The sequence below is a fragment of the Boeremia exigua genome, assembly GCF_020726555.1.
Source record: "Boeremia exigua strain MPI-SDFR-AT-0100 chromosome Unknown C7974scaffold_3, whole genome shotgun sequence".
Lineage (NCBI taxonomy): Eukaryota > Fungi > Ascomycota > Dothideomycetes > Pleosporales > Didymellaceae > Boeremia > Boeremia exigua.
This window is the reverse complement of record NW_025763520.1, coordinates 139,464-151,713: the sequence shown is the minus strand read 5'-3', so window position 1 is coordinate 151,713 and position 12,250 is coordinate 139,464. Positions and strand designations below refer to the sequence as shown.

Genomic DNA, 12,250 nt, shown 5'->3' with positions numbered 1-12,250 from the left:
TCGCGTTCAATTGCAGCTACGACTCCCCTCCATCCGCTGCTAGTTCCAACACCCGTACATCCACCACCCGTAAACCCATCTCAACACCCCGCCCTACCTAAACTCCCGATCCACCTCCTCAAACCTCTCCAAAAAGCTCTGAAACACAAACACCCCGAGCCCCGGATCCCGACTCCCCGTCGTCGCGCGAATAGAATGCATACTGAGCTGCGGAATCCCACAGTCGATGGCACGAATGCCCGTCGCAGCGGACAACATGGGCCCGACCGTCCCGCCACTACGGCTATCATTCCGGATCTGGAAGACCTGCAACTTAGGATCTTGCGCGCGCGAGCCGACATCGGCGTCGACGCAGCGCTGCAGGATCGCGGTGCTGACGGCGTCGGTGGTCATGTGCGCGTTCGAGTCCGCCGACACCGCGGGCCCGACATTGAGGCGGGGCGCGTGGTTCTCGAGGTACGCGCCGAGGAAATTAGGGTTGACGGCGTGGATGACGTCGCTGGAGACGAGGAAGGAGTTAGCGTAGGTGCGGGCGAGAGTGTTTTTCACGCGGGAGGCGGCGAAGTCTTCGACGATGCGCTCCATGACGATGGGGAGGAAGTTGCCGCGGGCGCCCTGGCGCAGGAGCGAGCCGACTTCTTCGTCGTCGAAGAGGGCGACGATGCGGAGTTGTGAGGAAGTGGAGAGGGAGGCGGAGGCGTTGAGGAGCGCCTGGATGGCGGCCCACGAGCATAGCTTGTCGTCGATGCGGCCGGCGAAGATGAATTCGCGCTCGAGGCCGCCGGTCGTGGCGGGCTGGACGTCGAAGAGCTCCAGCTCCCAGTTGACAATGGTCGAGTCTGGAAGGTTAGCTCAGTTTTGATAATGGAAAGAAGAGTTTCTTACAATCTGTGATGCCCAGCTCTGAGGAAATGGCCTTGACGAGCTTCTCGGGCTGCGTGGCGGCAAAGGCACCCTCGCCGCCAAGAGTACTGGCCTTCCACTCGGGCTCGTCTGTGGAAGCAGCTCCGAGGTCGCTGTTGTCCAGGCCGATGATGGGCACCATTTGCGTCTCCTTGTTGAAGGGGCCGTTCGCAGCAGCGCCGAAGTGAGGGGCCAGGGTGGGAATCCGGGCGATGGGCCAGTCGAGCTTGACGAGCTTGGTGACGATCTTGCCGTGCTCCTTGACGAGCACGCGTCCGCCAATGCCCAGGTCGCGGTCCCACCAGGTGTCGCTGAGGGCTCCGGCGTAGGGGGCGACGCCCAGCTGCAGGTAGCCCGCCTTGTTGCGCAGCTTGGGGATGGGCTTGAGCTTGGCCGTCAGGGCGTCGATGTGGCCGGCGACGATGGCGGCGCCGTTGCCGGCCTCGTACTTGTCGCCGATGGCAAAGGCAATGAGCGAGGTGCCGTTGCGGTCGACGTAGTACTTGCCGCCGGCCTTCAGGTCCCAGGCGTCGCGCTCGGACAGCTTCTTGTACCCGTCCTTCTCGAGGTCCTGGGCCACGGCGTCGACGGCGTGGAAGACGGTCGGGTTGGCCGTCATGAAGTCGGTGAAGGGCTTGGTGTACTGCTCGGCGCGCGCCTTCTCGCGGACGGGGGCGGGCGGCAGCTGGGCGGGCAGCCAGGGGTGCGACGAGGCCGGCTTGGGGGCGGGCAGGCGGTACTGGCCGTCGCGGAACTCGAGGATGGGTGCAGGCACCGGCGTATCTCTAGACTCCAGGACAGGCACAGGCGCAGGCGGGTCCTCGGGGATCTTGGGCGGCACCGGGGGCGGGCTCTGCCTCTGCCTGTTGGGCCGGAACTCGTCGTCATGCTCGACGAGGTTCGGGTACGGCGACGCATAGCTATGGCGCGCGCGGCCGCCGTCGCTCGGGAGCCGCTTCTGCTCCCAGTCGGCCAGCGAGCGGCGCGGCAGCGACCCGGCCGTGGTGTGCGAGCGCGCGAGCGTCGAGGAGGCGTGGCGCAGCTGCTGCGGCGGCGACGGGGCGGCGTAGAGGTCCGCGTTGGACGCGGCTTTGCGGAGGGAGGGGTGGTTTTTCGTCATGTTGGCGACGGGTTGGTGGTGGATGTGGGTGCGAGAGAGACGGGGCTCCGAGGCGTGCGGGTGCGCTGCAGTGCAGTGAGGCTGAGTGGCGCGCAGCTGCAGCCTGCAGGTCCACGCGGAGCTGTCTCGATCTGGGGAAGACCCACCGTGGACACCGCCGAGGCCGATCACACGTGCCGACGAGTTCACATCTGATTTATGGGTTGCACGACGAGTTCACATAAACCATGGTTTATGAATTACACGACAGTCCATCCTCCACGGGCTTCGCGCTGGCAGTCACATCGACATGGCAATCGTGGCAATCAGCTCGTTAATGCGTAGGATTCATTGAGACACGAGTGCATCTCGCTTGCATCAATGCCACCATACTGGATGCCTAAGAAAACGCTGTGTATAGAGTCCCTCGCTGCAAGTTCAGAGAAAACACTGTGTAGAGTCCTTCGCTGCAAGTTCGAGAAAACACTGTAGAGTCCTTCGCTGCAAGTTCAGGAAAACACTGTAGAGTCCTTCGCTGCAAGTTCAGGAAAACACTGACCTCCGCAGGAATTTACAAACGCCATGTGCACGAAGATCCCGCCAACTCCCCCATAATGCCGCCAGTCCGTCATTTCGATCTTGACAAGAAGCATAATCGTAAAGCACACCGAGACTTAACCCCCAGGGCTACGACGGACGTTGGCCGTTCGGCATTGGTGGCGGCGCCTGGTCATCGTCCTCGTCCTCGTCGACGTGGCTAGCAAATGTCAGCGAGCTCCAGGGCGCAACACTTGTGGACCTACCCCAGCAGATCCTTGACGTTCTTCATCTCGTAGTGCTTCTTTCGCAGCTCCTCAAACTTGCGGTGCTTGTCCTTCTCTTCCTGCGTGGCGTTGGGAGGCAGCTCGCCGTGGTAGCCCTTGTCCTCATCGGGGTCGACCAGTACGCGCTTCTCGCTCTCCGGTGTTTGGGACTCGCGGCGCGCTCGCAGCTCGGGCTCGCCTAGATCGAATTCGGGAATGTCGTCGGCCTTCTTGCGCCTTGGCTTCGCGTCCAGCTCGTCGACGTTCAGCTCACTGGCATCGAGCATCTCAATCTCGTCCTCGTCCTCGGCAGGGTCGTATTGCTTGGCGTAGGGTGTCTTGGGCTCGTCAATCTTCATTGTGCTGTCGCGGTTCTGCTCGTTCAGGTAGAGATTGGCCTCGTCCCACTTGAGCTGGGGGCTGTTCTCATCGAGATGCGGGCTGGTGGCCGACTGGCGTCTGGACGTCGAGCCGCGGGCGTTGGACGACGAGCGGCGGTGGCCTTCGCCGGCATTGTGCAGCGTGTTCTCCAGGACGATCTCCTTCTCCGACTTCTCGCGCCCAAGCGGAGGACGCTGGGCAGTCGGGCTGGCTACGGGCTCCGCCTCGGCAGTTGGGGAGCTGAGCGAGTTGGACCGGTACGAGCTGGGGTTCTTCAGAATGCCTGTCGGCGGTCAGCAGCAGGCAATGCGGGGCGGCACTTGGACTCGCCCTTTGGTCGCTCGGGGTGCGACGACGGCGAGTGCAGCGGCGAGTGAGCTGTCATAGCTGCGGTGGTGCGGTGGCTAGTGTTTGCGTGCACGTGTGCCAGCAATGTGGGGTGATGCGGCGATGCGGGATGCGCGGAATATTCGGTCAGCGCGGGGCGTGCAGTACAGTGCAGTACAGTGCAGTGCGGTGCAGTGCGGTGCAGTGCAAGGGGAGGGTGCGGGCGGCGTTTGGGTGGTTTAAGAGCGACGACGCCGTCGACGTTGTCAGGCGCAATTGACAGGCCCGCTGGTCTGGTGGGGTCGTAGCGTTGTCTGGGAGAAGAAGCCGCGATAGGATGACGTATTAGCCGCTCTAAGCTACGGCATAATGCACGACATTGACACCGCGGTACCTTTAAATGCCACTCCAGCACTCCCCGCACGCAGCCACCCGTGACTGCGCCGCCGTCTGTCTGATCATATGTAGCTGCCTCGTAGGCGACGACCAGGGCGCAGAGTGACGGCACGTCACCCAGCCAATGGGGGAATGGCTCTGGCGGAGGCAGATGCAAGTGCACGCTTCGGGCTCTGACTGTCTGAGACGGCGTGTGTCGTTGTAATAGAGTGCGGCACACGTGCAGCAGGCCTCCAATCAAGGCCGGTGGTTGGGCACCGCGAAGCCTGTTGTAAGCCTGGCGACGCGCCGTAGGCGTGGAAGAGACGCATCACGTTATCAGCGAGCAGGCGGGCCTTTTCCAAGGCCAAAACTACCGTACAGATTCACATGACAGCGAACAAAGCTCTAGCATATGACAGCGCATGGCGGCGAGCAAGGCTGTAGCCTGTACGAAGCACTAGACGACAGCGAGCAGGGCGGTGAAAGCAGACGACTCCACTCACGCAAAAGGCACTTGTGGCTCGCAGCATCGGCAATCTTCTTCTCGCATTAGCACACGTCTCCAGCGATGCACATGAGGCGGACGTCGGGTTTTCTCTTCAGACATTGCCATTAAGCTTCACGCTCGACCGAGAGCTTGCGTTGCGCAATGTGGGGCTCTGGCTGAGACTCAGACTACCAGAAGTGGTCCTCAGACCTTCATCTCAAGACGCACGGTGCTGCAGAAAGCAGAGCAGAACATACATCAACTGGAGTGCTGGCTCGCAGCCGCTACGCGTCGACGCGTGACAAAAAAGTGTTCCTACTTGTAGGTCATCACCGCATCATGGGAGCCGCAGGGCCCTCGTGATGATGGTTTTAAAAGAGGAATGGCTCAATCTGGGCCAGCTTCGGAGGCGGCAGCTGAGTGGGATGTTCGAGCTGTCGCTGATTTTTGAGGAGAAGGCCGTGTTGAAGAGAGGCCGCTGGCAGTGCACGCGAGAAATTTGTAGTCGGCAGTCGCGCACGGGCCCGCCTTCGCGGAACCACTGGCTGGTCTGAGGCCAACCCGCTCACACGTTTTCTCGATACACCACCATCATCGCATTGCCGCTGCCAGACCGCCCACCACCGCCCGCTCCCCGTACCGCCCGCCCATCCTCGTGCCCACCGCCCCGCCGCCGTCTCTGCCCACCGCCTGCTTTGCCCGCTGCCGCCCACACTCCCCGCACACCACCGACGCACCACCGACGCACCTGGCCGCTGCAGCTCGACTAGCCTGTGCCGCCGCTTGCCCGCCCATCCGTCCCGCCCAGCTCCAGACAGCGCGCCGATCCGCCGTCGAGCCCCCCCGCGCCGCCGCTACCAATGGATAACAGAGAGAACCTCTGGACTCGCCGTTCCAAGTATGCCCGCCCTGTCCCCGCCCGCCCTGCGTCCCCGACTGTCCCCCGACTAACGGCCGCGCAGCACCAGCAAGCTCTCTCTGTCGACCTCGCAGGCCGACCACCCGGCCGACCACGCCCCCTCGCGCACATTCTCCGCCACGGCCAAGGGCTACGGCTCCGCATCGTCACACGGCGGCCGCAATCCCTTCAGCGCCATCCCGCCATTGACCCCCGGCGCGCTCGCATCGCCCACCACGGGCGGCTCCTCTGCCTTTGGCCTCGGCTCGGGCGCCTTTGCGTCCTTCGGGTCGGCCAACAAGACACCGAAGACGCCGGGCACCGCCTTCGACTTCAGGACCGCCGCCGCGCCTGCAGCCGCACCCACCACACCCGCCGACAAGAAGCCGCCGGGCAAAGCCGCGCACAGCGCACGCAAAGACGCTGCCGCCACACCCGTGCCCTACGAAGCCACATCGCCGTCCGAGCCGCTCGACCCCAGCACGCCGTGGCCGCTGAAATACTCGTGGGTCGTCTGGTTCCGCCCGCCGACGCCCAAGAACAATGACTATGAAAAGTCGATGAAGCCGCTGTGTCGGATGAGCACCGCCCAGGACTTCTGGAAGGTCTTCGTGCACCTCAAGCGGCCGTCGTCGCTGCCCACAGTCTCCGACTACCACGTCTTCAAAGAGGGCATTCGGCCGGTGTGGGAGGACGAGGAGAACAAGCGCGGCGGCAAGTGGATCATGCGCCTGAAAAAGGGAGTCGCAGATCGCTACTGGGAAGAGCTGCTCATGGCTTGCATCGGCGACCAGTTCAACGAGGCCGGCGAGGAGGTTTGCGGCTTCGTCCTGAGTGTGAGGAGCGGCGAGGACGTCTTCAGCATATGGACGAAGAACGACGGCGGCCGCAACATCAAAATCAGGTAAGCTTAAGCCAGACATGCACAACGCAGGGCGATGGTCTCTAACGGTCGCACAGGGAAACCGTCAAACGCGTTCTAGGCCTGCCTGAGGGCACACAAATCATCTGGCGCAGCCACGACGACAGCATCGCGCAACGCACGGCTATCGACCAGGCGCGCCAGGAGAAGAACCAACTGAACCACGAGAAGCGTCGAGTGACATCGTCGGATGAGACCCAGCGGGAGAAATCCACAGCTGGATCCTAATCCATGCTTCGAGTGCTGTCGCCTTGCCCATGCTGAGCGTGTGCTAGCTGGTGGTGGGACGTTCTGGTGCGTCTTATGACGAGGCGACCACAGCAGTGATTCAGTCATGATCCTACACACAAAACCGGCTCGTGGCCGGAGACGGTGCAGGAGCATACGGTGAAAATCTGCCGCGCTGTCTACAGCAGCTGCCTGGACCACTGCTAGGTCTGGTCGTGCACGAACAATCTGGAATCTTTACCCTCTTCTGAAGACTCCGTATGCCCGAGCACCCTGATGCTACGCTCGAGGCATACTTTGAACGTTTGCGCCGTTTGACGCTCACCTCACAGGGCTGCGGCGAGGTGCTGGTGCTTTGTATTTACGACGTCACGAATTTCCTGGCAGCGCGGCAAGCGACGGCCAATGTTGCAGCGAGGGGACGCGGCGTCGCCTACTTTCTGGACAAAGTCTCACTTTTCTGGATGACCATTCGAGGCGACTTTGTACTCATTCTGGCGAATAGCACGGCGTACCGAGACCGGAAGGGCATTGTGCTCTATGTAGCGGTTGGCATCATGTTTATTTTCTCACTTCTGCATACTGTATTCTATCTACATGGCTGTTGTTGAGCATCAACAGCCGGGTGCGCAGGCGGCAGGCGTGGATGCCTCGTGCAGCTTGGCGTTCTCACGGAGGACTGTAGTCGAAACGACGAAGAATTGCCATGAGCATCACTGCAATTATGCTGCTGTGTGAAATTCGGACTTGTAGACGTGAAGTTGTCCATCCAATTGCCGTAGTGTAGTTAGGTAGCGTCTTGCTTAAGCCCACTATCTCCGCTCAACACTGAGATGGACCCGACCTCTGACGTTCGCTTGCGCGCGCCAAACGCACCTCACGTCGCCGGCAGCTCACGACGTGCACTCCGCGCAGGCTCGCGCTTCATGCCCCGCTGCTCTGCTTGTCGCATGATAGACTGCTGCACTCACTGCAAGCCATGACCCCGTAGACGCCAGCCGCGGTCGCGTATCAATGACAGAATTTCTCAAGACACTCTGGAGCGCCGTAGTTGGAGACGGCACTGCAGAAGTGCACGCAGATCAAGTACGCGCAGCCCCGCAGCACGCGACCTTGCGACCAACACCCGCCGCAGCGTCTTGCGGCCTGGCGCCAACTTCACTGACAACATGTCCCACCAGCCCGCCCATGAACCGTCGCCGTGCGCGCTGCCGCCCTACCCTTTCGTCGCCGAAGCGCCCCAGCCCGCAGACATGAACAGCTCGACCGACCTCGCGTCTGCGAACCCACGTCCACGCCCAAGCGCCATCTTCGAGCATGACCAGCTCCCCGCACCGACGCCTCCACGCCTCCAACGCCAGCCATACCGCAGTCAGCAACGGTTAGTCACGAACCTGCCCCTCGGTCTAGTTGCATATCACACGCGGGCTGGGCAAGAGCTAGGGCTGATATGTGACTAGGAAGCTCTCAGACGCTACAAGAGCACCGGATCCCTCCAACGGCTACCAGGGCCCGCCCGCCATGACAAAGAAGGTGCTACTCCAACTGCCTGCACCTGGCCACGTGAGAGACTGCGCTGACTCGTGACCCAGCCAACTTCGGAGAGGGCCTTCCACCCCATCAACACGCTCAACGACAGTACTTTTGCGCCCCGCAACAACCCCGTGCACACCAGCAAGCACCCGAAAACGTATGGCAAGCTCGGCCGGAGCATTGGCGAGCAGCGACACGGTGGACAGCAGGCGTACCTAGAACGCAATCCCAGTCATCTCGTCCACGGCGCATCGCACACCTCACCAGCCAAACGTAGGAAGACCGAGCACGCGCCTGCAGCTCCCGTGGTCACAGTTGAGATTGAAGACAGCGACGACGAGCGACAACAGCCGGCTCAGGCAGCATCCACACCGAGGCCCGGCTCGGCTATATCGAGATCGCGCAGTCCTCACAGTACAGACAGCAGGCAAGCTAGGCCAGGTCTGAGGCCTCCATCCGAGTCCGTGAGTGAGTTCACGAGCACCCAAAAACTCTTTACCCCATTCCGTAGACGCATAAAGAGCCACGTGAGTGATGAGAGCCAAAATGGTAACGGAGCGAATGTTCCGACGACCAGCGTTGGGAAACTGTCTCGAGGCCAGTCTGTTGTGTCGATCAACGATGAAGAGGGACAGACCACCACTAGACCACGTGAGCGACGCGAGAGCTACCAATCAGCAAACCACGTTCAGTCGCAACGCCCAACTGAGGGGACTACATCACGGCATTTCCCTGCGAACAAGATGCGCATCAACGAGTCGACCGCAGAAACGCGCGATCGGGAAGCTGTCGGACTACTATCTGCCGGAATACGCTCGCACAAGAACCTGCGTGAACACCGACCTGCGGAGAGACACGTGCTAGAGATGAAGGGCGACCCTATTGAGGGCAGTGAGGATGAGCTCGCAGAGCCTAATACGACAAAGTCAGGGCGTAGACAGTCGTCTTCTAAGAACCCACAACACGCCAAGGCTATATCTCAGCGGAAGGGCGCTACCGGCAAACACTACAGGCTGAACTACATCCGGACATACGACTCAGTGACTGAAGGAATAGAACTCTCGCTCCAATTTTCTGACAGGCCGAAAATCTTCGAGATCCGCCGCGCTGATGTTGACGGCGACCAAACGATCCTGGATGAGCTCGACGTCAACAGCGTCAACAAGGCAATCACAGATAACGTACAGCGGGTGCGCCTCACAGGTCCAGCCAACCCGAGTCATGCTTATTATTATGACTTGGGATTCGAACATGCTCATGAGCTCGAACGGTTTCGCGACGAAATTATCCTCCCGGAATTGGCTGACTCGGCCTGGATCACAAGGACCGAGTAAGTCAGCACTCGAGTGTGTTTCCATCGGAACTAACTGTCATAGGGAATATATGAAAAGGATGTTTGCGAGACCGATGAGAAACGACGGCAGGATTGGTACTTTAACGGTGAGCCGGGAGGTACGACGCGATCGAACACCAGGGCAGCAACCGCAGTCGAAAACACCCCTTTTGAGTGCGCTGATGGACTCATCATGCAATACCCTTCGTTCGGTGCTGTCAGACGGCAACGATCTCAGAAAGCCGACCGTACAGAACCAGGCGCGTCCGATTAGAACTACAAGAGCAACAGCTCCAAACTTCGAGGATACCTTCAACGATCACAGGGAAGTCGAAAAGTTCTCGGAAACGACAGGCTTAGGAAAACGTTGGCCGGGGTAAGTCATACGTCTTCAAGGCTTGACAGGTCCTAATTGGTCTAGTCATCTCGATTTCAATATCCAGGAAAGCTTTTTGAAGCGACGACGATGTACTGTTAATTTCGACGACCTTCCCAAGTTGGACGAAGAGGAGTATCTCAACGATAGCCTGGTCAACTTCTACCTTTTGTATGTGGTATCAACGTTACTACGCTGCACCTCTAACTCCTCGCAGATATCTGTATGACCAACTTAAGGTGTCAATTGACCGGGTGTATTTCTTCAATACATACTTCTTCGATACCCTCACCAAGAACACCAAGGGGCGGGATGCGATCAACTACGATGCTGTGAGATCCTGGACAAGGCGTGATGATGTGTTTAGCTACGACCACATCGTCATTCCCATCAACGAGAAGTACGCTGAGTGTTTGAGTCTACGACTAGACGCTGACTGGTTTAGATTTCACTGGTATCTCGCAATCATCTGCAATGTCTCTAACATCGCGCGGAAACTCGCCGTACAACAGCCTACAGCAGAGTTGCAAGGCTCCAAACAGGCAGATGTCGGTTCTCCTGCACTTGGAGCCACGCCGGATGTGCACAGCAACCTGAGTAGCGAACAGCAAGACGACCTCGGCGCGCACGAATCCCCTACCGACAAAGATGTCTCTAACGACGAGGAGAATCTTTTCGAAGAAGAAAGACGGTTGAGCCTCATTGATAGAGACAATACCGACGAGAGTGAACAGCAAACGAAGGAGCAGGTAAATGAACAAACGGGCGAGGATGTGACTGCACCGGCGCCGCCCGAAGTCCATGTTGAGGACATCACATCAAGTCTAGCCCCACGTCCGCCAAAACAGGTGCAAAAGAAGAAGACCACCAAACCGAAGTTTGTGAGAGACCCAGAGAAGCCTGTCATCATGGTTCTCGATTCCATGGGTGCGACCCACAGCAACGCAACACGCGCCTTGCGGGAGTGGCTCCATGTCGAGGGCCTGGAAAAGCGCGGCATGGACGTCGAGATCGACAACAAGGGCTACTACCCCAAGAGTGCACAGATTCCCACACAAGGCAACATCTTCGACTGCGGTCTCTACGTGCTTGGCTACGCTAAGAAGTTCTTTGAGGATCCCGATGTATTCAAGAGCAGGCTTCTGAAGGGCGAGATGTCTTCCGAGACGGACTGGCCCGACATGGACGCTTCGAAGATGCGTGCGGACATACGCAATCTCATATTCCGCCTCCACGATGAACAGAGGGAAGCACAGAAGGAAGTACATAAGGCCAAGAAAGCTGCAAAGGCCGGAACTACGTTAGGACATGCGGCGGCGAATGATGTGTCGCATTCGCCCGTAGCTGTCGATCAAAAGAGTACCGCTGTGCAGCAGCCTGGTAAGGTCCACACTGAAGCCCCGGCACCCGCACCACAGGCTGCTCATGCAGAAGCACAGCCAGTGACTAGCCCGCCTAAATCTCCTGGGCCCGAATCGATAAAACCCTCTTTAGGAGCCCCATTCGTTCCGAATGTGCAGACCGGAAAGGCCAAGCCACGCCTTGCCGACAGCGCGGAGAGCAAGAGTTCTCAACCGTTGACTGTAGGATCATCTCCGAATGCCACCATCAAAGTGAAGCAGTCACCTACGAGACGAGCGAGGAGTCCTGAGGTTCGTGTCCCTTCCAAGTCACCGCGCACCAAGCCCCCAGGTACGCGTGTCGATCGATCACCGCGCCAACTCCAACAAGTGACAGATTTGTCGAGCCCGGTACAGAAGCGTGGATTCTACGAAATAAGCGATGGGTATCTCCGCACACCTGCCATGGAGTCTCAAGCAGAGTCCCCACAGCAACCACCCGAGCTCCTGGCGTCGTCGAGCACCGTGCAGGGTCGCACGCGATCGGGCAGCCACGACGACCCCATCACGCTTGACGACTCGCAGGATCTCGACGTGCTGCGCCAGCACAGCGCTCGTAAACCAGTTGTGCCACGCGAGGTGGTCGATCTCGAACGCTCGCAAGAAGACACCACCGCTCGACACGCGAAGCCCCCCAACCACAGCCTCGACCGCGACGACTCGATACAGGACGGTGTCGGGCACGAGTGGCAGGAAGGCCGAAACATGCGGCAAGCCGTGAAAGCGTCGCTCCTGTCGTCGCCGAACAGAGTACATGGTCTGAGAAACGATGTTCCCGACGCGCAGCCCAATGCGCACAACGCCCACGCCGGCGCTCCGCACTCCCCGCCCGCCGTGTACGAGATCCCGGACACGCAGGCCATGGACGTCGACGACGACGGGACCGTGATCCCCGAGTCGCCGGAGCTGCGGCGCAGCAGTCCTGCGGATGGCGTGGAGGAGATGGATTGGCAGGCGACGGCGGCGTACACGGGGAGACGGACGCTGGATGGGGCGAGGTAGTTGTCGGAGGTGGGGGAGGGGGGAGGGGTAGGGGGACTAGGTACTGGGCGGTTTGGGGCGTATACATTGTGATGCACATTGTGATATGCCGAGTGAGATGGTTGTTGATGGATATGTGATGCTGCTCGTTCAAGCGGGCTCTGTCGGCCCTAGAAACGCTAAAATTAACAGACACATGAA

General features: G+C 59.9%; 4 protein-coding genes across 4 annotated transcripts; 2 read left to right on the top strand and 2 right to left on the bottom strand.

Moving 5' to 3' along the window:
* Positions 1-93: 93 nt before the first annotated feature.
* Positions 94-2,023, bottom strand: C7974DRAFT_305086 (aminopeptidase I zinc metalloprotease-domain-containing protein; the record flags this gene model as incomplete). The annotated part of the gene is made up of 3 exons (XM_046138006.1): positions 94-839; positions 886-1,642; positions 1,709-2,023. The coding sequence occupies 3 exons, from the start codon at positions 2,021-2,023 to the stop codon at positions 94-96; spliced, it is 1,818 nt and encodes a 605-aa protein (XP_045999761.1).
* A 666-nt stretch (positions 2,024-2,689) lies between these two features.
* C7974DRAFT_409750 (uncharacterized protein) lies at positions 2,690-3,571 on the bottom strand (the record flags this gene model as incomplete). The annotated part of the gene is made up of 3 exons (XM_046143412.1): positions 2,690-2,759; positions 2,806-3,450; positions 3,507-3,571. 3 exons carry the CDS (start codon positions 3,569-3,571, stop codon positions 2,690-2,692), a joined length of 780 nt encoding a protein of 259 aa, XP_045999760.1.
* A 1,281-nt stretch (positions 3,572-4,852) lies between these two features.
* Positions 4,853-6,556, top strand: C7974DRAFT_120512 (translation initiation factor eIF 4e-like domain-containing protein). The gene is made up of 3 exons (XM_046135144.1): positions 4,853-5,276; positions 5,341-6,180; positions 6,237-6,556. The coding sequence occupies exons 1-3, from the start codon at positions 5,239-5,241 to the stop codon at positions 6,424-6,426; spliced, it is 1,068 nt and encodes a 355-aa protein (XP_045999759.1). The 5' UTR covers positions 4,853-5,238; the 3' UTR covers positions 6,427-6,556.
* Positions 6,557-7,595: 1,039 nt separating this feature from the next.
* On the top strand, positions 7,596-12,070 carry C7974DRAFT_409748 (uncharacterized protein; the record flags this gene model as incomplete). Its single annotated transcript, XM_046143411.1, has 7 exons — positions 7,596-7,807; positions 7,887-7,959; positions 8,019-9,289; positions 9,336-9,668; positions 9,714-9,839; positions 9,886-10,068; positions 10,114-12,070. 7 exons carry the CDS (start codon positions 7,596-7,598, stop codon positions 12,068-12,070), a joined length of 4,155 nt encoding a protein of 1,384 aa, XP_045999758.1.
* Positions 12,071-12,250: the final 180 nt, after the last annotated feature.